Source organism: Hyaena hyaena, unplaced genomic scaffold (assembly GCF_003009895.1).
Source record: "Hyaena hyaena isolate Hyena2069 unplaced genomic scaffold, ASM300989v1 scaffold_358, whole genome shotgun sequence".
In the NCBI taxonomy this organism is placed as follows: Eukaryota; Metazoa; Chordata; class Mammalia; order Carnivora; family Hyaenidae; genus Hyaena; species Hyaena hyaena.
This window is the reverse complement of record NW_024080992.1, coordinates 1,023,174-1,046,182: the sequence shown is the minus strand read 5'-3', so window position 1 is coordinate 1,046,182 and position 23,009 is coordinate 1,023,174. Positions and strand designations below refer to the sequence as shown.

Below are 23,009 nucleotides of genomic sequence, written 5' to 3'. Positions count from 1 at the left end.
AAAAGTTATTTCTATATCACATCGTCCTTCTGTTTAAAAAGTGTTGCTAAAGGAAAGGTCATTCACAAGTAAACAAATTAACTTTTGGCATCGACATGAAGCAGGGTAACCACACTGTAATCATAGTTGGTTCTCAAAATAAATTCAGCTCCACACACAGAGCATGATTACACATCTAGCACCATGAACTTATTTTATTTTACAAGTGCTTACTGCAGTGTATTTATAAGCCTCAGAAGCCTGCCAAGCAGGAGTGTCACACCAGGTTATATTACTGAGGCCTTACATTAGGCCCCTCTTGAAGTCGTGTTACCCTGAATGGAGGTTTCTTATTTTCAGTAGACAATTCGGGTCCAGTCAGTGCATCAGTCTCTGTGTAGACTGCAGAGGTGAGATGCTAATTTGGTTTAGTTGTGGCTGACGAGGTGTGAGCCTGCATAAATGACCACTGGGTTCTGTCAGAGCCTTGCTTTAATGAGATGGGCAGCTTACATCTGGTATTTCAACTTCAAACTTCAGTCTTTTAAGTGAACTTTTTGTTTGACACGGTTGAGGAATATGCTGGAAATCTATAATTATGTGAAGGTGTTGAAGAAATTTTTTCCATGAATGTTAGTCTATCGTTTGTCCTCATTACTAATTACACAGATGTTAGCAGCATATTTTAATGAGGCATTTTGAGACTTTTCCCCACATGTACTTAGACTATAGTTTTAATATATTCAAAATGCACATAAATATGTAGGAGAAATTATCCTTTAAAAAGAAGGTAGAATTTATGCAAGTGCTAATTAAGATTGGGCATCTTCAAAGGTAAAGCAAATCTTCAGTGATTAAAAGTCGCCCCCCCCATACATCCTAACTGAGCAAAGATCTTTCTCTCTACGTTAGCAAACATTTCATAATGTTTCCCCACAAGTGGAAAGGTAAAATTCAACACCAATCTTACCAGTAATTATTACCAATCAATCTCTGATCTCAGTTTTGCTGGAAAGGAAAGAGGCTGCTCGCAGCACCAGGCCCACATGCATGAAGAAGAAGAAGGATCAGTTGGCAGACCAGGGCTTGGGCCTCCCACCCACCAGAGTGACACACTAGAAATGTGGCAAGTCACTTCACTTCCTGGCGCCTCAGGATCCCCATCTGCACAGTAGGCATAACAATGCTTACTCTGAGAGACAGATGCGAGGATGCATGAGATGGTGTGAATGAGCTCTGTGAGATGGAAAACATTCACCAAATGTAAGGCGCTCTCAGTTGCTATAATAAGCAGCTCTTACAATAAGGTAGATGGCTGTAGGTAACTCTCCAGAAATTATTCTCTTAGGCTCTTAAATCTTAGACTGACTTTTTCTAGAAATGTAATCCAAGGACCACAGATCTTTGAGAAATTCCTTTTAAAAGTGGGGGAGCGGAGGGGGGGCGGGCAGAGTCAATGATTTCTTTCTTTGAAATGCAGTCAATAAATACAGAGCTCCTCTAACTTAGTGAACGAGAACATCTTATTTTTTCTCATTTTCATATAATTTCCACTGTCATCCTGAGAAGCTAGCGCTGAACAAAACACACTGGAGAAAACTGTTAGAAAAGCCTGTTACGTGATTAAAATAGCGAAATGTTTATCAACTATAATACGATGCGATTTTTTTTTTTTTTTGAGGTTCAGAGTAAATGTTGCAGACGCAGCCGTTGCAAAGTATGGAGTGGGCTGCAGGCGCTTTCATGAGCATAGAATCAAGGTTCCCCATACCATTCCCTCCCCCCTACCCCCCCCGCTCCCCCCGCCCGGGAACTGCCCAGCTCACACTGGGAGCGGCACTGACGCTGTGTTTGTGTGCACGGACAGAGGGCCTCAGCGGATCCTGGAAGGAGGGAGGAGGCGTGCCATCCAGCAGCAGCAGCAGCGGCTACTGGAGCTGGAGCGCCCCCAGCGACCAGTCCAACCCGTCTACGCCGTCGCCGCCGCTGTCGGCCGACAGCTTCAAGCCCTTCCGCAGCCCCGCGCCGCAGCCGCAGCCGCAGCCGCAGCCGCAGTCGCAGCCCGACGACGGCATCGACGAGGCGGAGGCCAGCAACCTGCTCTTTGACGAGCCCATTCCCAGGAAGAGAAAGGTTGGTGTGTCGGCCACACCGTCTTGGGGTTGTAGTTGCACGAACGGCCGCCTTCGAAGGGAAGGGCCGGCGTGAGCCTGGGTTCTGCAGTCTTGCTTCCCACGCCCCTTGCGATCTGCGGAAACGCCCCCTGCCCCCCTCTGACGTTCTCTGACGTTTCAAAATAATTTAAGGGTCACGATTAAAAACAGAAATAACCAAATCATTGATATGTTTCTTCCAAGTAGGCATGCCCCCAGACCCCATCCTGTGGACGTTTCAAAGTAAATTAAGGGTCATGATTAAAAACAAAAATGACCAAATCATTGATACGTTTCTTCCAAGTACACCGCTCCCCGACCCCAACCTGTGGTGTAAGAATTAACAACAGGCATCAACCAGATTGCACTTTAGGCTTGGTTTGGTGATTAACTCACTCTGTTCGTGGGACTTCATCTTCTTCGTCTGTAAAGTGAATACTGTATTTTTCTTGTTTCTGCTTCCGTAAGCCCTGAAGGGTTGTTGGGAAGAATATTTTGCGTCTAATTGTATAAAACCGCCTTGAAACATACGTGCAAGCTGACATATAAACCTATGTATGTACTTACATACTACAAATTATATACGTGCCAAAATAAAAGTGAAAAGTGAGACCTAATTAATTGATTTAATAAATTAATTCATTACAGTTTCATTTAGCCCTCACAGCAGTTCTGCTGGTTAGTATTCTTTGACCATTTTGATAGGAGGTTGATTTGATAGGCGTTTGGTTTGATTTGATGATCAAATCATTGATCAGTGATTTGATAGGAGGAGGTTGACAAGCATGAGGTTATGCAGGAGGTTGACAAGCATGAGGTTATGCACCAACTCCCTGCTATCCTGCAGGTGAGAAAGGGCCAGAGCTGCCTTTCAAATACAGGGCTGCCTGGACCTAAAGCTCATATTCTTTTCATTTTCTTCACATACGTTGAAATTATTATGTGTACTCACAATTTTCGAAAAGCATTTCTATTTCATAGAATCGAGAAATGCTACTGCCACATCTAGAAAACTCTTTAATATTTGTTAATCTCCGTATAAATATGAAGTTGTTATTTGATCTGTTGGTATTTTGATTTGTTATTGGTAGCTTCCTTATTAATGACTATTCACAAACAAAAATCCAAAGCAAAGAAAGCCGTGAGGACTGCAATGCAACCTGTTTTTTCCCCACTTCATTCCAAAGAGCAAAACAAAGAGATGGCATCGGTCCAACTGTCCCTCCCTGCTTCTCTGTTGGCATCATTCAGCATGTGTAACAGTAGAGGTTGTACAGCTCGCTCTCCACCCAGAGAACAGGGCATTTGTGTGGTCTCCTGTCCATCCCAGAGGCAGTGACATGGACAGTTGCTGTTTTACACACCAGTCTCCTAGGTGGGGGGTGAGGCTGGAGTGGTCCCAGCATCCTGTGGGGCCCCAGGGACTGAGTCTTCACTTGACTAGTCAGGGATACAGGCGGGCACTTGGATCCTGCAGGCAAGACAGCCATGTGGACCCGAGCTCTTGTCCTCGCGCTTCAAGCTGCACAGACTTTTCTGTCTGGGGTCACCTGAGTGTGTGGTGCTGGCTGTCATCAAGCACGTCTTGGCACGGTGGCAAGGACTCCCAGCCCAGGGAACCCCCACCTTGCCAAGCACGGCTGAAAGCCTGCCCCAGCCTTTTGTTTCTAATGGAGCCACACAAGCCAAAACTCACACTCTTGCATTACGTTAAGTTGCACGGGTCAGACTTGTACTTAAGGTCTGTCGGCTTCGACTAAATTAGGGGATAGTCAAGTCACAAAGTAAAAAAAAAGCTTCATTACAAAGTAGCTTCATTTGAAGACAGACCCACTCTGCAGGGTGCTGGATAGTTGGAGTAAATGCATGACTAAGAACCATGTTCTTCCTTCTTTCTTTATGATTTTTCCCTCTATTCAGACCTGGATTTCCCCAGGGTGGTACTCCCCTGCTTGCTGACGCTCATCGTCACTAAGTTTTAAATCAGGGATCTTACAGAGACCAAGTCGTTGCCTTTTTATAACTTAAAATCACTTTGAATAGTGAGAGTAATGAGGATGTGGGATGGTTGCTGTTTATTTTTTATTTATTAAGTGAACCAGTATTTCTTGCGTGTCCATCAGGCACAATGCACCACGTCCTGAAATTAAGACGCAGCCACCGATGGTAAGGTGGGAAGTTGGGTGGGTGGACACTGATGTGTAAAGAGGCAATAATGACAAGGGGTGAAAAATGCTGTGGTAGAAACACGGCAACTGTGATGCAGTTATTGTAGAGTTTTTAAAATCTTTTTTTTTATTTTATTTTTTTTACTTTTTAATGTTTTATTTTATTTCTGAGAGAGAGAGACGGTGTGAGCAGGGGAGTGTCAGAGAGAGAGAGACACAGAATCCGAAGCAGGCTCCAGGCTCTGAGCTAGCTATCAGCACAGAGCCCGACATGGGGCTCGAACCCACGAACCGTGGGATCGTGACCTGAGCCGAAGTCGGACGCTTAACCAACTGAGCCACCCAGGTGCCCCGAGTTTTTAAAATCTTTTAAAGATTTCTAAGAGTTAATTTGTAGAGTTTTTAAAATCTTTTAAAGATTTCTAAGAGTTAATTTGCATAGTCCATTAGACAATATGTTCTAGTCGGTGAGATGCCTCATATCCATTTGAGACCATGGGCAGTTGTGATGGTCAGATGTTCTGTGGGGACTGAGAACCTTCTAGATCACTATTTTTCCAAACTGCAGGTCTCAATCCACTAGTGGGTTATGAGTCAATTTAATGAGCTGTGAATAGCACTTCTTTAATGTAAAGGAGAGAATAGGATGCATTGTACTCAATCAGGGTAAGCGTTGTTTCTTGATGTTTTGTTTCAATTACACCCCTACCTGGGTAATGTACAAAAATGTATCTCTTACTGTGGTTCATGGTTTAAGAAGTTTGGAGGCCTCTGTTCTATGTTATAAAGAGATAACATGGTAGGTGATAAACAAAGTAGCACTGAACAGAAATCAAAAGATCCACATCCTAAACTCATCTTTACCACCCTGAGAACTTAAGGGTGTCTCCCTTTTGATTATCAGCCTCTTCATCTATAAACCAGGCAAACAGGTATTATCAGACCTCTCTCAGGATAATCATGAAGATTAAATATGACCATAAGTAGGATGGATGTACAAGCCCTAAAACCCCACGTACGGGAATGTAGCATCATAGTCACGGACATTTTAGACCCTCAACAAAGGGGGAAGAACATTCCCTAGATGGAATTATGAAGCAGTGATCCTGATCTTTCTCCTCCTTATGGGAACTGTCTCAACTCTTCTCCTACCTCCCCCACACATGGACATCTCACTCTCACCTCCTGTGGTGATCCATGTTCCTCTTACGGAAAGAGGAAGAGAGTATGGGATGTGTTGCCTAGACAAGGCATTATCTTTTGGAGAAACATTTGCTGATAACAACCGTATTTGCGTGTTTAGTTACAGTACAACATGCTTTTAAATGCAGCATTTCATTTAGTCATCACAAAATTCCTTGGCATAGTCATATCCCCATTTTGCAGAAGAAGCTCTATTAAAGTTATATGAATTTCCCAAAGTCCTGTAGCTTGTAATGTGGCAGAGGTAAGATCAGCCTAGCTGAAATAGCAAAGATGAAATTCTGCGAGCAAATTCAAGGAATCCACATTTCCCTCTGCCCACAGAGGAGAATAACATGGAAAGAAAATAATCAGATGCAGTTACAGCCAATATTATTTGGCAGGGTGGGACTGGGGTGCAGAGGGTCCAGAAAGAAATCCAAGGGTAGCGAACAGAACTCAGGCTGTCTGCCGCAGCCCACTACTTCCTGAATGAAGTACCCATTGCTCTTAAGAGGACCGTTAGCCAAGGAAGTGGAAATGGAAGAAACAGAAATGAAAGACTTCTTTCTCCTGGCTCTGGAGATCAGCCAGCCAACTACCTCAAGCCCAATGCTAGCAGAATTTTTTCTCTGGGATTTCAGACAAACAGAGAGTTCTGCCATGCTCAGAGAAAAGCCAGGACCCAGACTATAGGGGACATGCAGTTCCGGTCACGACCACAAGGTGATGCAGTGACCCTAACTACCGATGACACTCTGGGAGCCTTCGGAGAAAACAATTTCTCCAGTCAACCGGCAATCCCAGAAGACCTCTAGAAAATCAGAAAGTGCTGATAACTACTTATGAATATGCTTTTTTCCATGTCAGGTCTCTAATTCTGTCAGAATCTAAGTTTGTCCATCCCTGAACAGGATAAAACAGTTCAGGCTCTGGAATTAGCACCCCAGCTCAATACTTATGTATTGAGCAAATCGTTTGACTTCTCTAAGCCACGGTTTCCTCGTTTGTAAAATACGGATAATGATAACACCCCATTGAGGAGGTCGTTCTGAATGCTGGCTGCTAGTACTTTGCTTTCCTTTCTACCCATTTGACAACTGACTGAGAAGAAATTTGAGAAGCATGGATGTGGAGAGAAGGGGGTGCTCACCTCCATTCTCCATCCTGTCCCCACATGGACTGTATCAGTATTGCTACAGCTCAAGACACTGGATCCCTCAGCCACTTCAGCCACCTTGGACTTATTTAGGGCTAATGGGAGAGGCGAGCCTACGCTCAGGTGAGGGGTGAGAGCAAAAACGACAGGGGCAGAAATCAGGGGCCTTACAAGGAAAGCTGACTCGGGACTCCATACATCAGCAGCAACTCAAAGACGATCACTGCATTCCAGGCTTCATTATTTTCGTTGATTTTACAAGTGTGTTGACCACAAACCATCTTACCCGGGGACTAGGGAGAATCCCACGTCAGAGTAAAAAGTGCTGAGTGATCATAAGGTGCTCCAGCAATAGTTGTGCCTAGTAAACAATGAATTAATCACTTGCTCCACTCTGCATTTTCAGTCTTTCAGAACCAAAAAAGCAGTGAGTCACTTTAAATTGTGAATGACTGCTCTGAAAAGAAAACAAACCCGTAAAGCCCTCACGCATAAGCTGTTGCCAGTCTCTGCGCTGACTTAATTCCTAGCCCACTAATTCTGAGCAGAGAGTGCCTTCTGCAAGAAGAACCGCTGCTCCAGAAATAGACCCATCTGCTAGAACTGCTGAGGAGGGCGGTGCTAAGAAAAGCAGCCTGGGGTCACACTGTACGGATTTCATGGTAATGACACAACATCACCAGGCAGATCAGGGGAGCCTGTTGGCCACAGGGAAGATCAGGACACAGAAGAGTGCGATCTAGGCACTTTAGTGACTGGACCTCAGAATAATCTACCAAGCAGTACAGAAGATCCAGAATATTGGACCTCGAAGGACTTCAGAAATCACCTAGCCCAACCTTTCCAAGTCACAGGACCACGGGAGCACATCCAGAAAAGGTACAAATTCTCCCACAGATGAGATGCACTTTTAGAAGGCACTGATTGAGAAAACAGATAATGATTTTTATTAACTCGTGAATGCTTTGGTCCTTGTTCTAGAAATCATTTGAAATCAACTATATTTCGGTATAATCGCCACTCCATAAAATGAATGCATTTTAAGTATATAGTGCAGTGAGTTTTGACTAATTTCTCCACCTGGGTAACCCCCGCTGTAATCAGGGCCAGCACTGCTCAGCACCCCTCATGCCCTCTGAACTCAGATGCCCCTCACAACACCTGCAGAAACAGACAGCCAGCTAGTTACCTGACTTCTGTCAATGTAAGTCCATTCGCACATTGCAGACTTTCCAGTAAATGGAATCCTACAGTGTGTGCTTTTTAGTGTACAAAATCCCACATGTTGGCAACAAGAACTCTCATTCATCTCTGGTGGGGAATGTAAACTGGTGCAACCACTTTGTAAAACAGTTCGGCAGTTTCTTATAAAGTTAAGTAGACGCTTACCATATGACCCAGCAATTCCACTCCTCGATATTTACCTAAGAGATAAGAAAACATTATATCCACAAAAGGACTTGCAGACTTGTGGTCCATAGCAGTTTCATTACCATCACAGCATCTGTAAGCAGTGCCTACAGATGGGAGATGTTTGATCCACGTTTGGCATACATTTGAATTCACTTTATATTAACCTCACACACCTCAGATTGCTCGTTCAGTCCTCCTGTCTTACAAATAAAGAAATAAAGCCCTGAAGTTGAGGTGACACGTATAAGGCTATTTTCCTAATAAAGGAAAGAATGAAACCCCTACCAGCTTCTAGGCAGTTAGTGAGTTTTTAAACATGTCTATTCACTTGTCAGTCTTTTGGAAGCTACTGAGGGTCTGAGCGGACCTCTTAGTCCTCAAAGAGCCATTGGAGCCTCTGCCGAGCAGTGTGCGTGCCTCCCACGTGAGGCAGATGAGGGACGTACGTATAACACAGCACACTCGGGTATGCAGAATAATCGGATGCTCGCCTTCCCTCAAGCACTCCGGTTCTCTCTGAGGAGGTTTAGATGTGTGAACATCCACCCCCAACACACACACACAGCATGTACACACACGTGCGCACACACATACACCTCGATCACCATATGAAACATACCCAAGGATCTTCACAGTTGCCTCAGAAAAAGCAACTTGGTATTACCTCCAGGCTGCTACGTGGTAAAGTGGACAGTAAAGTGATGTTTATGTATCTTCTGGAACATAGCTTTAATTGGACTTCTCCCGAGGCGTGTAATACAACACTTCAAAACTCAGCCAGGTTTCCATTCTTGGAACTGAAGGAGACCTTCAGCAGTCATCTCGTCACTCTTGTGGTCCAGTCTGGGTTTTTTGTTTTGTGTTTCATGTTTTTTCAGGAAAAGAGACGCCATTCCATGTATTCCAGATACAAAATGATTCAAAACCGGGGTTGAGCCTTGCCATGGGAAGGGCAAGCAGAGAAAAGATGGGGGAAGCTTTGGTCAAAGATCTCAGCCCATAGCCCCCAAGTGGCTGGTATCCGAGACAGTGTGGAAACGGCCGCAAATAGTGAAGCATCTCCAGGACGCTGTCACCAGCCATCGTAGCCCACTGCGCCAGAGTCGGTGATTCTGAAGAGCTTGCCTGGGAGCTGCTGGGGGGCTCGTGCCGGGCATGTGTGAGGGCCCGGGAGTCTGCTTGTAACCGCCGGGAGCTTCACTCCTCTGGGGTTGTGGTGGGTGTGAAATTAGGCAGATGTATGGGAGACCCTGGCACAGTGTGGTTCCCAACCAGGGTGGCCTCGTCTCCCTCGGACATCCAGCTCTGTGAATGTCTTTCTGTTAGAGCTGCGAGGGGCAGCCGGGGCTGAAGCACAGATGGGCACGTCCAGACTTGGCGGCTGTGACTCCCCCAGCAACTTTGCTTTGTTTGGCCTCCTCGGGAGAGCTAGGACCCACGTGGCAACCTGGGCGATGTTTACTCAGCTATTTTTTCCTGTTCTCCTCCTCCCGTGGCTTGTTTTTTCTTTCAGTGTAACAGCGAGTAGTCTGTTTGTAGACAAAGGATCTGTTTCCATTGGATGTCGTTAGGGGACTCTGAAAACTACTTCACCACTATTTAAGGGGACTCGTGGTTTGACAGAAGAACATTCTTCACCTATGTAGAGAGAAGCCACTTGATGCATTCGAGTTAAGATAATCCTTTTAATATACTTTTATTCTCCCAAATTATTTAAGCAAGTGTGATAGGGTGACTTCCATTTTTAAATAAATAACTTTTTTGGGGCGCTTGGGTGGCTCAGTCGGTTAAGCGGCCTACTTCAGCTCAGGTCATGATCTCATGATTCGAGCCCAGCGTCAGGCTCTGTGCTGACAGCTCAGAGCCTGGAGCCTGCTTCGGATTCTGTGTCTCTCCCTCTCTCTCTCTCTCTCTGCCCCTCCCCCATTCACACTCCTGCTCTCTCTCAAATATAAACATTAAAATTTTTTAAGGTTTAAAATAAATAACTCTTTAAGATTAAAGTAGGATAATTTTTACATTTGCAGATTAATGCAAAAATAAGACACCCCTCTCCAATATTTCCACCATGCAATAATACATTTTTATTTGCATGACATATCCTCTCCCCAAAAAAGATAATGTTCACACACTTTTTATAACCTGCTTTTCCCCTGTATCAGTCAGTGTTCTGGCGGAAACAGGTGGTGTGTGTTAAGTGGAGTAACTGAGAAGTGTTTAATGAGGAAGCTATGGACAAAGGTGTAGACAGGGTTAGGGGACATCCCAAAAGCTAACAACATTACCACCCCTAAGCCTGAATAGGCAAATAACCAGAGGGGTTTCCAGAACCCAGGGGGTGGCCAAAACTCTGAAAATACCAACAGACATGTTAGTTTTTGGAGAAGAAATGGAGCCATTGCCCACCTGTGGCCAGGCAGACAGGAAGCTGTGGGTATCCGTACCCTGTTGCCTTTCAGTCTCTTCTCTCCCCTCCCCTCCTCCTGTCAGTCCTCACATTGGCCAAAGTCAACCAGGTGGATCAAGAAGATGTGGTTTATCTATACGATGGAATACTACATGGCAATGAGAAAGCATGAAACCTGGCCATGTGTTGCAACATGGATGGACCTTGAGGGTGTTATGCTGAGCGAAATAAGTCAGGCAGAGAAGGACAGATGCCATATGTTTGCACGTATAGGAGGATTAGGAGGAACTTAACGGAGGACCATGGGGGAGAAGAAGGGAAAAATAGTGGGGGAGGGGGAGAGAGGCAAACCATGAGAGACTCTTGAATGCCCAGAACAAACTGAGGGCAGATGGGGGGGGGGGAGGGAGAGGGGGGTGATGGGCATGGAGGAGGGCACTTGTGGGGATGAGCACTGGGTGTTATATGGAAACCAACTTGACAATAAATATTTAAAAAAAAAAGAAAGAAAGAAAGAAAGTTCGGCCGCCAGGCACTGAGCAGGGTGGAGGAGGGAGTGGTCCGGGCCTGTGGAGACAAAGAATAAGTATCCACATTTCCCTTATTACACTGGGAGCTTGTTTTTTACATCAAAGAAGTTTTTCTTACAACTTCATTTTTAAGGTTCCTTAATATTCACTTGTATGGAATTAATTAAACCAATCATCTGATAATCCCCTCAGCAACCTTGAGATTATTTCTGATTTCCCGCTAGTCTAAAAATCAGTGCCTTGAGCATTTTCATACACATCTCTGCAGACATTTCTTAGGATAGAGCCCCTAAGAGTTGAACTGGGCCAAAATGATCGACATTTTCAAAGCTTCATCTGTTTTCCTCTTAAATTTAGAGATAGCGCATGCCTGTGCATGGGTGAAGGATGAGGGCAGAGTTCTGGCAGGGATACAATGGGAGAATGAATAAAAGATATTATTCAAAGGAAATGCCCAAAAGAAGAGGTAGAGGAAAAAGCAGAACTTTCCCTGTGTGAAAGAGTTTGAGGTGCCCCCTCCCCAAACACAGGTAAAGGTCTCCTCCCCACTATATGTAATTATGTTTCTGAGTTTGCATTTGTAACCACCTTGCAAATCAGCAGAAACTTTCTTTATGCTTCTGGAGTGTAATACTGCATAAAGTCTTCCCAATTGCTTATGCTGACCCAAATCATCATAAATTAGACAGTCATTTTTCCTGTTTCCTTCTGGTGGACCTAGACCTTCCTCGAGTATCTAGCAATGTAAGGCTGGAAGAAAAAAGTACTGAGTATAGAGAAAACCATCTATAATTCAGTGAGCACCATGCCTGCCATGGGCCTATACTAAGAAGTTCATTTACAACCAGGTAGGATCATCGAGTGGTAATCACACTGGGAAATCTTCTGGAATTCCACAGAATAATATTCTTTTTAACATTGTGTTCAAACATTCTTTGAACATAGATTATTTACTACGTAACTTCCAAAATGCTTCAGTAAATTAAGATGCCTCAAATATGGCTCTTGCCGTGGGCCCCAAAATGCAACTTTCCCAAGATTCAGCACAGCAAAAGTAATTTGCTGATTAACATTATTAATGCTAATAAGTTATGCTAGACACAGCAGTAGCGTGCTGGGCAAGAAGGCATGGCTCCTACTCTCAGAGAGCTTACCATGATAAACACCATTTGGCCCATCCTGTGTCTCTTAGAAGCCCAGCAAAAGAAAAAAGCCAGGAGGAAGCAAAATTGATCATTTTTCATATCCATTATCTCATTTTCTTTGGGCACCAGATTTCTGTGGAACCCTTCGAGAGAGCGTATTTGAGGAGGTGATACTCAAAACAATTGGAATTGGTTGTTATCCTAATTCCAAGGAATTTAGAGAGGCTATTTATTGGTCAGCTTCATTGTTAGTTTTGGATTTGATAGCTCTCAAATCAGCTGTTTCCTCCTACCTAAGGAAAGGAGTTATACCAATGATATTTATTTTTCTACAGTTTGTACTAAGTTTTACTACGTACCAATTTAAAAAAAAAACAAGTGTTTGGGGTGCATGGTGGCTCAGTTGGTTGAGCATCCAACTCTTGATTTCGGCTCAGTTCACAATCCTGGGGTCATGGGATTGAGCCCCATGTTGAGCTCTGTGCTGGGCATGGAGCCTGCTTTGGATTCTCTCTCTCTCCGTCTGCCCCTCTTCCCTGTTCACGCTCCCTCTCTCTCTAAAAGGAAAAAAAATGTGCTTGACATCTTACTGCAAGGACTAGGAACAGCAATCTTATAAATAATACTTGTCATGGCACAAAAATACCAGTAAGATAGTCATTTCCTAAAACAATCAGCAATTTGAACCCTTAAAAAAAATCCTAAGATGTAGAAGGAATTTGGCTCTGTAAGTTGTGTAATACTGTTATATTAATTATGATATTTAACTGACTGGCCAATTGGTAGGAACCATCAAATGACACTGGATAAGTTTCCTAACTCTTTGGATTCTTGCTTCCCCCTCCCCCCCCATGATTATGAAAATAGTATCACGTGCCTTGCCTGGCCCTTTCCCGGTCTCTAAAGCAACCATTTCAGCCTCCTCTGCTCTTACGCAGCCTCCCCACTTACCCCCTAGATTTGACCTCACTTCCTACCTCACTGAAATATTAGAAGCATTAAGGCAGGAATGCCTTTTTTTTTTTTTAATCGGCAAACTAATTGAATCTACATCCATCACTTGGTCTTTCTTTTCAGGGCAACCCTTCCACTGGGCGGGAGTGCTAATGCCGAAGCCTCTTTCTTCTGCAGGACCTCACCCTGTGGTTATTCCCTGTATCTCGACTACACTGTCCATCTCTTCTTCCTTTGCAGCTGAGCCCATCAGCATAAAGACTCAATTTAGCATGACTGATCTTTTTTTTTTAATTTTTTTTAATGTTTTATTTATTTCTAGGAGAGAGAGAGAGAGACAGCGTGAGCAGGAGAGGGTCAGAGAGAGAGGGAGTCACAGACTCTGAAACAGGCTCCAGGCTCCGAGCTGGCAGTCAGCACAGAGCCCGACGCGGGGCTCGAACCCACGAACCGCGAGATCATGACCTGAGCTAAAGTCAGACGCTTAACCGACTAAGCCACCCAGGCGCCCCCAGCATGACTGATCTTTACAAGCTCTCCATTTACTGCTCACATATCAGCCACCCTTCTTGAAAAGGGTGCCACTTATTCTCTCCACTTTATTATTTTTAAATTTATTCTTATTTTAGAGAAAGCATGAGAGGGGGAGAGAGAGAGAGAGAGAGAGGGAGAGAGAGAGAATATTAAACAGGCTCCACACTCAGTGTGAAGCCCAATGCAGGGCTTGATCCCACAACCCTGGCATCAAGACCTGAGCTGAAATTAAAAGTTGGACGTTCAATCTACTGAGCCACCCAGGTGCCCCTCTCTCCACTTCTTTAAATCCCACTTATTCTCCAACCATGGCAGTGTGACTTCCATCCTGCTACTCTGTGAAACCTGCTCTTGTCTGGGCCACTGACAGCCACCGTGTATCGAACCCATAGGACTCTTCCCAGTCCTTGTTCAGCACAGTTGGCCACATCTTCCTTCTTGAACAGTCTTCTAACTGTGCAGTAATACCATACTGTCTTGATTCTCTCTCAGAGTCTCTCTCTCTCTCACTGCTCCTGCTCTATCTCCAGTAATACTGGATGCTGCAGAGTCCTGGGCCTTCCAATTATCTCTACCTTCATTGTTGCCCAGATGATCTCATCCAGACCTAATTTTTAAGTGATCCTTTGGCTCCTGACTCCAAATCTCCATCTCTAGCCTTGACTTTCCCTAAATTCCAAGCTCATATGTCCAGTGTCCTACTTGCCACCTTCTCTTGATCTATAGTAGGTATCTCTAAATTAACATATTCAAATCAGAACAACAATTTGCCTAGCTATGGAAGTCACTCGTCTTTAATACCATCCCATTCAGGGGTACCTGGGTGGCTTAGTCAGTTAAGCGTCCACTCTTGATTTGGGATCAGGCTATGATCTCACAGTTTGTGAGTTTGAGCCCCACATCGATGTCAGTGCACATTGGTGTTAGTGCAAAGCCTGCTTGGAATTCTCTCTCTCCCTCAGTCTGCCCCTCCCCTGCTCACTCGCGCACTCTCTCTCTCAAAATAAATAAATATGTTAAATAAACAAATAAACTTTTAAAAGTAACAACAAAGTCTCCTAAGTATATGTTTGCTTCTCAGCTTCGTTCACGCCCCTCCTCAGCTCCCATTCCAGCTCCTTGTAGCTTCAGCTCCTGTGCAGCTCAGCCCTGCCCACTACCACGGCCAGCATCCCCATTCACCTCTATGTGAAGACTGGGTGCTGAGACAGGAATGGCTAGGGTGCTGTGCCATGAATGCCAGCCACTTGGGCGGAGCCTCTGGAACACAGGGCGCCTGGGCTCACAAGGCCCACAGGGCGCCTGGGCTCCTCCTGCTGTTGCTAATCTGCTCTAGCAGACGGGAGCTGTGTGCCGCTGTGGTTTGCCCTCCACTTGCTATGCTGAAAGTGACCATTCCCCAACACACAAGAATACTCCTCAGTTCTGGAAGTTTCCAAGGGTCTTTTCAATTGAGAAACAGAAAAAGTCTTCCGTGAGGGTGGCTGTCTGGATCAGGATACTAATCCCATCAGTAATACCTGAATAGGTCATCTTCTAAATGTGTAAATGACTGCTCCACGGAATAGGGCGTATCCTGGTGGGCCCCACAAGGACTTGATGGCAGAAGTCTAACCAGACTCCTAACAAGGCTACATCAGTTTCATCAGTTCAGGGCAGGTATCACCACTACTGTGTTTACTGGTAAGGGTAGGCTTCCTGTTGTAACGGCCTATTTCCAAATCTCAGTGGCTTAACACCACTTAACATTTTGTGTGTCACAGTCCAGTCAGGTCAGTGGGAGTGGTGAAGGCAGTATCGCTGCTCCACACAGTCCTCTAGGGACCCAGGCTCCTTCCTCCTAATGCAGGGGTTCTTAAGTTAGAGTCTACAGGTGCCGCGAGGGTGGGCACAATTCAGGGGGTCTGTGAACTTGGAATGGGGAAAAGTGTTTCTTTATTGTCATTAACCTCTTGTGCTCGCTTCGGCAGCACATATACTAAAAAAAAAAATATTGTCATTAACCTCTTAACGGTAACTTAGCATTTCCTGCAATTATGATTGATGGCATCAAACCACAGTATTAGTGCCGTCTGTGACTTTACTACCAATAAAAATCATAGATATTTTCATATCACATTATAACTTTAGGAGCTATCATGAAATATCATTTAGGCTTACCACTACTTTGAAATTATGGTTGTTCTAAGACTCACTTCAAGATTTGTTATTTTTTATGTTAAGAGCATATACAGTACCATATCACAAAATATTTTTAATATTTTGGTAACTATATTTCAATAACACTTGCTTTTCTTTGTAATTCTGTGTGTTTTGAGTGTTTTTTTAAAAAAACGCTACTTTGATAAGGGGTCCGTAGGTTTAATGAGATTGACAAAAGGGTTCATAGCAAAGAGGAGAAGTCTAAGAACCCCTGATCGAGTGGTTGTGCCGTCCCTCAGTCCTCAAGTGTCCCCTGCATCTGGTCCGCTGCCTGTGCTGGGAGGCACTGGGAAGTAGTTTAGGGACAAGTCTTAGGAGGAATATACATCACTTCCGCCCACATCCCATTAGTCCTGATCCGGTCACATGACCCCACCTGACTGCAGGGGAGGCTGGGAAATGAGGTCTAGCTGTGTGCCCAGGAGGAAAAGGAAACGGGGCTTGATGAGCACACAGAAGTGACAGTCACCACGGTCATGGGAACAATCAGCAAAGCAGCAGCATCTTAATGACAAGGACCCTCTCAGGAGAAAACTAATTTCCTGTCAAATTCATTTCAGGAAGTATAATCATAATAACACCATAACAACATTGGTTGAATAGTTATTCCTGTTGATGTTGTGCTAAATGATTCACTTTCATGACCTCATTTAATCCCATAAGAACCGTAGGAGACAGGTACTATTGCTGTTCCAACTTGATAAATAAGGAAACTAAGGACTTGAGAAAGTTGACCCAAAATCAGTGCTCTCAGTCACCGTGCTGAACTATTTTGAGAAAATGCTGAGACCCTTTTAAAAAAAAAGGTGGCATTGTGTCCTGGTGAAAGGGGCAGTTCCTGGCGTTGAACTCCCTGGATTCCCAGCTTTGCTAGTAGCTGGTTTATTGACTGGACACAATGTACTGAAGCTCTCTGTGAATCTATAAAATAGTGGTTATAAGGTTATCCATCTCTTAGGATTAAATGAGATACTCTTTTTAGTAGCACTTGGCCATGGTAAGTGCTCAATTGATGTTAGATACAGTCATTAACACCACTGTGACCACCTTAATGAAACTGCACTAAATATTCAGGGGAGCTGGGCATCTGTGAAGGATGCAGGAAAATGTCTGAGATCACCAGGATTTTCCCCAGTTTGGGGGGCGGGGGGGGGGTGGATTCCTGGAATGGTGTGCTGAGTTAGAGTAAAGGTGGTGGGAAGTTGTTACTTTTCTAATGAACGGGGGGGAATGTATTGGGGATGACAGAAAGAAAATATTGATGGGTTAGTTTTCATTTTAATCTTACTCTCTCCTGTTTATAGAATTCTATGAAGGTGATGTTCAAATGCCTCTGGAAAAACTGTGGGAAAGTGCTGAGCACAGCAGCAGGTATCCAGAAACACATACGGACCATTCATCTTGGGTAAGGCAACCCTCCCTTCAGAGCTTGAGGCCGTCTCCAGGAGTTCAGTGTAAGGCCCCCTGCATGCAAATTGTATACCACACTATGCCTTAAAAGTTCTCAGTACAGGAATAGAGACTGGGCTTGCTTGGTCTTCTAATCACTGTGGAGAGGGCTACTCAGATAACACAGGCCAACGTGGCACGGTGGAAAGCACGTGGATTTGAACCTGCAGAGCCCTCTCTAATTTACTTACTAAGTGATATTAGGCAAGTCACTGCTCGGAGCCTCAGTTCCATCTGAAAATGAGGCTAATAGTAATATCAGCCCAGCAAGGTCATGGGTAAGTGTCCGAAAATAAAATGTACCCAAGAGTTATTTATAAAGTATAAACCACTAGGGTAAGGTAGGTTCCTTGGGCCCCCTGAAACTGTCAAATTAAATGTGCACTTTTTTCCCAGTGGAGAGGACTGGTGACTTTGAGCCTCAAAAGCATATATATGTATCTGTATGTATCCTAAAAAGGGTTGAGAACCACTGTGTCAGTCAGCACTGTGGTTTCTATTCTCATGATGCCTGATGGCTTTGGCTCCTTCATTTTCAAATAAGCCCTTTATTTGTGCAATCTATGCATTTCTTTGTGTTATAGAAAAACCTTTCTAAGGAAAGAGAACACAAAGTTTCCAACAGCAGTGATTAGGAGCCACACCAGAGGGACAGTGGGCATTCAGCAGTCTGATCCTTTACTCTCTGGGTCTTTCCTGCTCAAGGACCTCAGACTTAGAAGGGACCTTGGGAGGCTGTAAGTCATATCAGTGTGCACAACGCAAATCAAAACGCATGACCAAGTCCCCAAGTGCTTGGACAAAGACGTCCTTTCAACAAGATGAGTGCTGAGAAATAAACACTACAGTCACTCTGCCCAACAAGGGATAAATTTAGGGAATGCATCATCCATTTAAAAAAGTGGTATAAAAAGAAAACAAAAGTGGGTTCGGAGGTGATTGTGCTGATCTGTGCAGGCGGGCTCCTGCAATGACCGTGGTGAGAGGCAGGGAGCTGGCACACGCCCCCAGTGCTGCTGTCTGGGGACACAGCCACGCCCTTCCAGGGCACAGCGCACAGAAGGTCACCAAGCACCGCGTGTGTAGCGCAGCAAGGCCAGGCTTCTGCTCCCCATCACCAGAGGGGCTGGCTTCGCCCTCCAAGAAATACCGCACCGAAACATTGCAGGGCAGAAGGCCCTCGTTCCTGTTGCTGAAGCCCCTGGGAAGGAAATTCTGCAGTGTCTCCCCTCAAACCTCATTGTCAGGACAAGTCCTGATGTAAATAGCTCAGAGTTATTTAAAGGTTTAGGAAGAAACTTCCCAAAGCTATAATCAGGAGCTAGGGTATTTGTTTTAAAGTCCATCTGCCCAGAAAATTGAATCCAATTCAATTCATGTACCTCGCAGCAGCACACGCCATGTATATGTATTTATAGACTGTGAGTGGCATCTCACGATTTCTCGTTGAGCTCCCAGGGCTGCTCTCATGGTGGGTAAAATTCAGAATGCAGCCACTGTACTTGCTTCCCTAGGATTCCGTTTTTACTCTGTGCTTTTAAAATTGCCTTGGTGAGGGGCTCCTGGGTGGCTTAGTCGGTTAAGCGTCCGACTTTCGCTTGGGTCATGATCTTGCGGTTCGTGGGTTCGAGCCCCACGTCGGGCTCTGTGCTGACTGCCAGCTCAGAGCCTGGAGCCTATTTCGGAGTCTGTGTCTCCCTCTCTTTCTTTCCCTTTCTTTCTCTTTCTTTCTCTCTCTCTCTCCTAGAAATAAATAAAAATATTAAAAATAATAATAATAAAAAAATAAATAAAATTGCCTTGGTGAATGAGGATTCACCACCCCACCAGCTGCTGCACAGGAAAGGGCCCGGGTTAGCAGGACTCCAAGGCCTGAGCCCGACCTCCCGCCTGGCCTGGGGGAGGGAAATCACCTTTGCCTTAATCCAGGAGCTCAGTTAGGATGTAGGATGATAGAATAGTTCTAATGAGTGTTGGCTGGCAGGGAGGGAGGGGAGTGTACCACAGCCCCCCCAAAACACAGATTGCATCCGGTATTGCCACAGTGCACACGAGGAGTTGAAGAAGTATGGTGTTTTTCTCTTAAACCGCACTCCGCTCTTGCACACCAGGGGCTGATCTTGATTTATCCCCACGTGGGGGACACAATTTCCCCCAGGCCCATGTGTCTATTAGTAGCGCTCAGCAGCCAGTAGCAACTTGGCCTGCCCTTTACTGGGAAGGAAGTGGGGACAGGAATAGAACAGGCACACATTCTTGGGCCCACTCTCTGGGGTCTTTAATGGTATGCTTGTCAGAAAGCCAAGTCCTGCCAGGCCTGGTAGAACACAGATTCCTCCCCGGACGCCTCAGCCTGAGAGCTCAGGGGAAATGGGGCAAGGCTGAGGGAAGCCGCTGATTTGACCAAGCAGAGAGGCCAAGGCGAGGGGCAGCTTTTTATTTTCGGCTCTGTATAGGGCTTGTAAGTTGTAAGGGGGAAAAAGTTGATTCCAAGTCAGTGATCTACTGCTGGTAGATATGTTCTAGAAATTTGGGGATACCTCTTAGAAGGGAGGTAAACAGAGGCCGTCCTAGGGGCGCCTGGGTGGCTTAGTCGGTTGAGCGTCCGACTTTCGCTTAGGTCATGATCTCGCGGTTCGTGGGTTCGAGCCCCGCGTCGGGCTCTGTGCTGACTGCCAGCTCGGAGCCTGGAGCCTGTTTCAGAGTCTGTGACTCCCTCTCTCTCAGACCCTCCCCTGCTCATGCTGTCTCTCTCTCTCTCTCCTAGAAATAAATAAAACATTTAAAAAAAAAAAAAAAAAAAAAAAACAGAGGCCGTCCTATAAAACCAGGTTGCTGGGTGTACACCACTTCTTTAGAAATTGACAAATCGAATAAGTCTTGTCTAAGGTTATGGACAGTTATTTTATTTTACTCATAACTTTCTGTGGAAGAGTACAGTTTCCCGTGTCTCGGGGAGAACTCTGAAAGCACCAAGAAGATACTTTTCTGGCTGATCGTAAAAATTGAAGCCTTTTAACATCAGCGTTACTTTAATTTAATAAGCACTTAGTACTTACACTTCTGCACCCTGTATATTTATTTGCTTAAACCTCTCAGTAAGAGGCACTGTGATTATCCCCATCTTATCAGTATCCATGAAGTCTGCCTGAATCCCAGGCACAGCTAGAGGGTGTTGGGATTTGAACCTAGGAAACTTGATGCCAGGATTCGTCCTCATGATCTCTGTGCTACAACATCAGCTTCATCCCTTCAACACTGAGTAGGCACCTACTCTATGACAGATACGTCGCTATGCGTGGAGAACGAAATCACGGTGTTAGGGAGGTGACGAGGGTTTAAAAAGATTAGAGAAATGTGTCAAATAATGAAATAAAGTGAATTCAACAGAATGAATACACTTCAAAGGGAGCATCGAGGATCTAGCAGTTAGGAGTTAAGTCCTGATGCCTAACCTTCAACAAACCCAATTTGACTTCTGGTCACTTCCATCACCACCCGGTCTCCAGACACTGCAAAGCGAGAACAGCCTCCTCTCTGGCCTCCTGCCCTTGCCCTCTGTCCACTATTCTCCATATGTTAGCCTAAGTGATCCTTTTTTAAAATGTTTATTTATTATTGGGGGTGGGGAGAAGTGAGCAGAGGAGGGGCAGAGAGAGAGAGGGAGACAGAGGATCCAAAGCGGGCTCTCTAGCGGACAGCCCTACGTGGACCTCACCAAGTGGCCTCAAACTCAAACTCACCAACCGTGAGATCATGACCTGAGGTGAAATCGGATGCTTAAGGGACTGAGCCACCCAGGTGCCTCAGCTAGAGTGAGCTTTTTAAAAAGTGACTTAGGTTTCTCACAGCCTCCTCTCCTCCTGCCATCCCAGACTTCCGCCACAGCGAGAATAAAATGCAGAGCCATTCCATGGGCTACACAGCCCTATGCGAACTTGGCCCTGCCTTTGTTCACTGTCCCCGGTGCCCAGAGCACCAGCCACTGGGCTGGCCTCCCTGCCCTTTGTGGAGACCTGTGAACCTGCCCACCCCGGGGCCGCGTGCTGCTCTTCACTGCGTGATCTTCCCACTCCTTCTGGCGAGGCTTTCTCCCTCACGTCACGCAGGTCCCTGCTCAAATGTCACCCTTCAGAGGGACTTCCTTCAAACACTCTCTTTAAAATAATGCCTTCCCCATATCAGTTACCCTGCCACAGGGCACTAAATCTGCTTAATTTTTCTTTCTGGGATTTATCACTACCTGATATAGTCAATTTGCATTTCCCTCTGGGGTTCGTGTCTGCCTCTCCCACTAGAATGTAAGTTCCAACGGGTCATAGCCTGTGCTTTGTTCACCTTGATATCAGGAGACCCTAGAAAAGTGCCTGGACATAATAGATTCTCAATAAATTGTTGTTGAATAATTTGATTGATTGATTGATTGAATTGTTTTAAGAGGTCAAGAAGGCCTCCCTGGAAGTGGAGTCAGAGTTTGCCAGGCAGACAAGACAGAGGGAACAGCATGTGCAAGATGTCAAGGCAAGAAAGCAAACGGGGTTTGTGTAATCTTGTCTCCTTCACTCTAGACGCGTTGGGGACTCCGACTACAGTGATGGAGAAGAGGACTTCTACTACACTGAGATCAAGCTCAACACAGACTCCGTGGCAGATGGACTGAGCAGCCTGGCCCCCGTCTCACCTTCTCAGCCCCTGGCTTCGCCGCCTACTTTCCCCATCCCAGATTCAAGCCGAACGGAAGCTCCTTGTGCCAAAACTGAGACGAAACTGATGACACCCTTGAGCCGCTCAGCTCCCACCACCCTCTACCTCGTGCACGCCGACCATGCTTACCAGGTGACTTGCAAAGGACTGTGAGAGTAATCACTTTGACCCCTGACCAAAAGCAGTAGTGTTCTGACCTGTGAGGAAAGAGTAACCCGGTAGAAAAACAGCATCACACACGGAGCCCGGTAGCTGAGTTTGTTCTGTCGTCTCCTTCGAAAGCCCAGATCTCACCCAAATGGGCCCCTGTGAATTCTCGGATTCCCCGATACTGACTGAAGAGCCAGTCCCTTAGAGGTTGTTCATAAGGATAGCATCCTTAATATTGTAAAGCCCTCCGAAGGGTGGCTGGCACACGATCTGTTACACAAAAATAAATAGACAAATGTAAAGGTGAGCACTGAAAAGCTTTGTCACAATGGCAGAATTGTCCTGCTCCCCGGATCTGGGATTTCATGCCCTGCCTTCTGAATTGGTAATGAACTCTCACAGATCAGGGCAGTGATTATCGGTGTTCCCAAATCAACAGTGTCAGCATCACCTGGGTACTTGTTGGAAATGTAAATCCTTGGGGCATCCGGGTGGCTCAGTGGGTTAAGTGTCCAACTTCAGCTCAGGTCCTGATCTCGTGGTTCATGGTTCGAACCCTGTGTCGGGCTCTGTGCTGACAGCTCCGAGCCTGGAGCCTGCTTCAGATTCTGTGAATCTGCCCCTCCCCTGCTCATGCTCTGTCTCTCCAAAATAAATAAACGTTAAAAAAATAAAATAAGAAACATTGATTTGTTTTAATGACATTTCCGAATATTCAGCTTTTTAAGAAAACATCTTTTCCATAATTCTCAACTGCTTTATGCAACATTTTTAAAAAATCTCCCATCTGTACTTGTTAATTGTGTTCTCCTACCCTTGTTTTATAAGCAGTTTCCATATAACTGAAGAGTATTCGATTAAATCGAAGCACCAAATTGTT

At 45.3% G+C, this 23,009-nt stretch overlaps 1 protein-coding gene across 5 annotated transcripts in view; it reads left to right on the top strand.

The window, feature by feature from the left end:
* ZNF704 (zinc finger protein 704) overlaps positions 1–23,009 on the top strand; it is a 231,888-nt gene that overhangs the window by 184,214 nt on the left and 24,665 nt on the right. For all 5 annotated transcript variants that reach the window (XR_005531415.1, XR_005531414.1, XM_039250103.1 and 2 more), the window contains exons 4-6: positions 1,847–2,112; positions 17,131–17,231; positions 21,844–22,111. Coding sequence is in view for 3 of the 5 variants with exons in the window: in XM_039250103.1 (XP_039106034.1) it covers positions 1,847–2,112; positions 17,131–17,231; positions 21,844–22,111 (635 nt within the window). In the remaining 2 variants the exon portion in view is untranslated. The remainder of the gene's footprint in view (positions 1–1,846; positions 2,113–17,130; positions 17,232–21,843; positions 22,112–23,009) is intronic.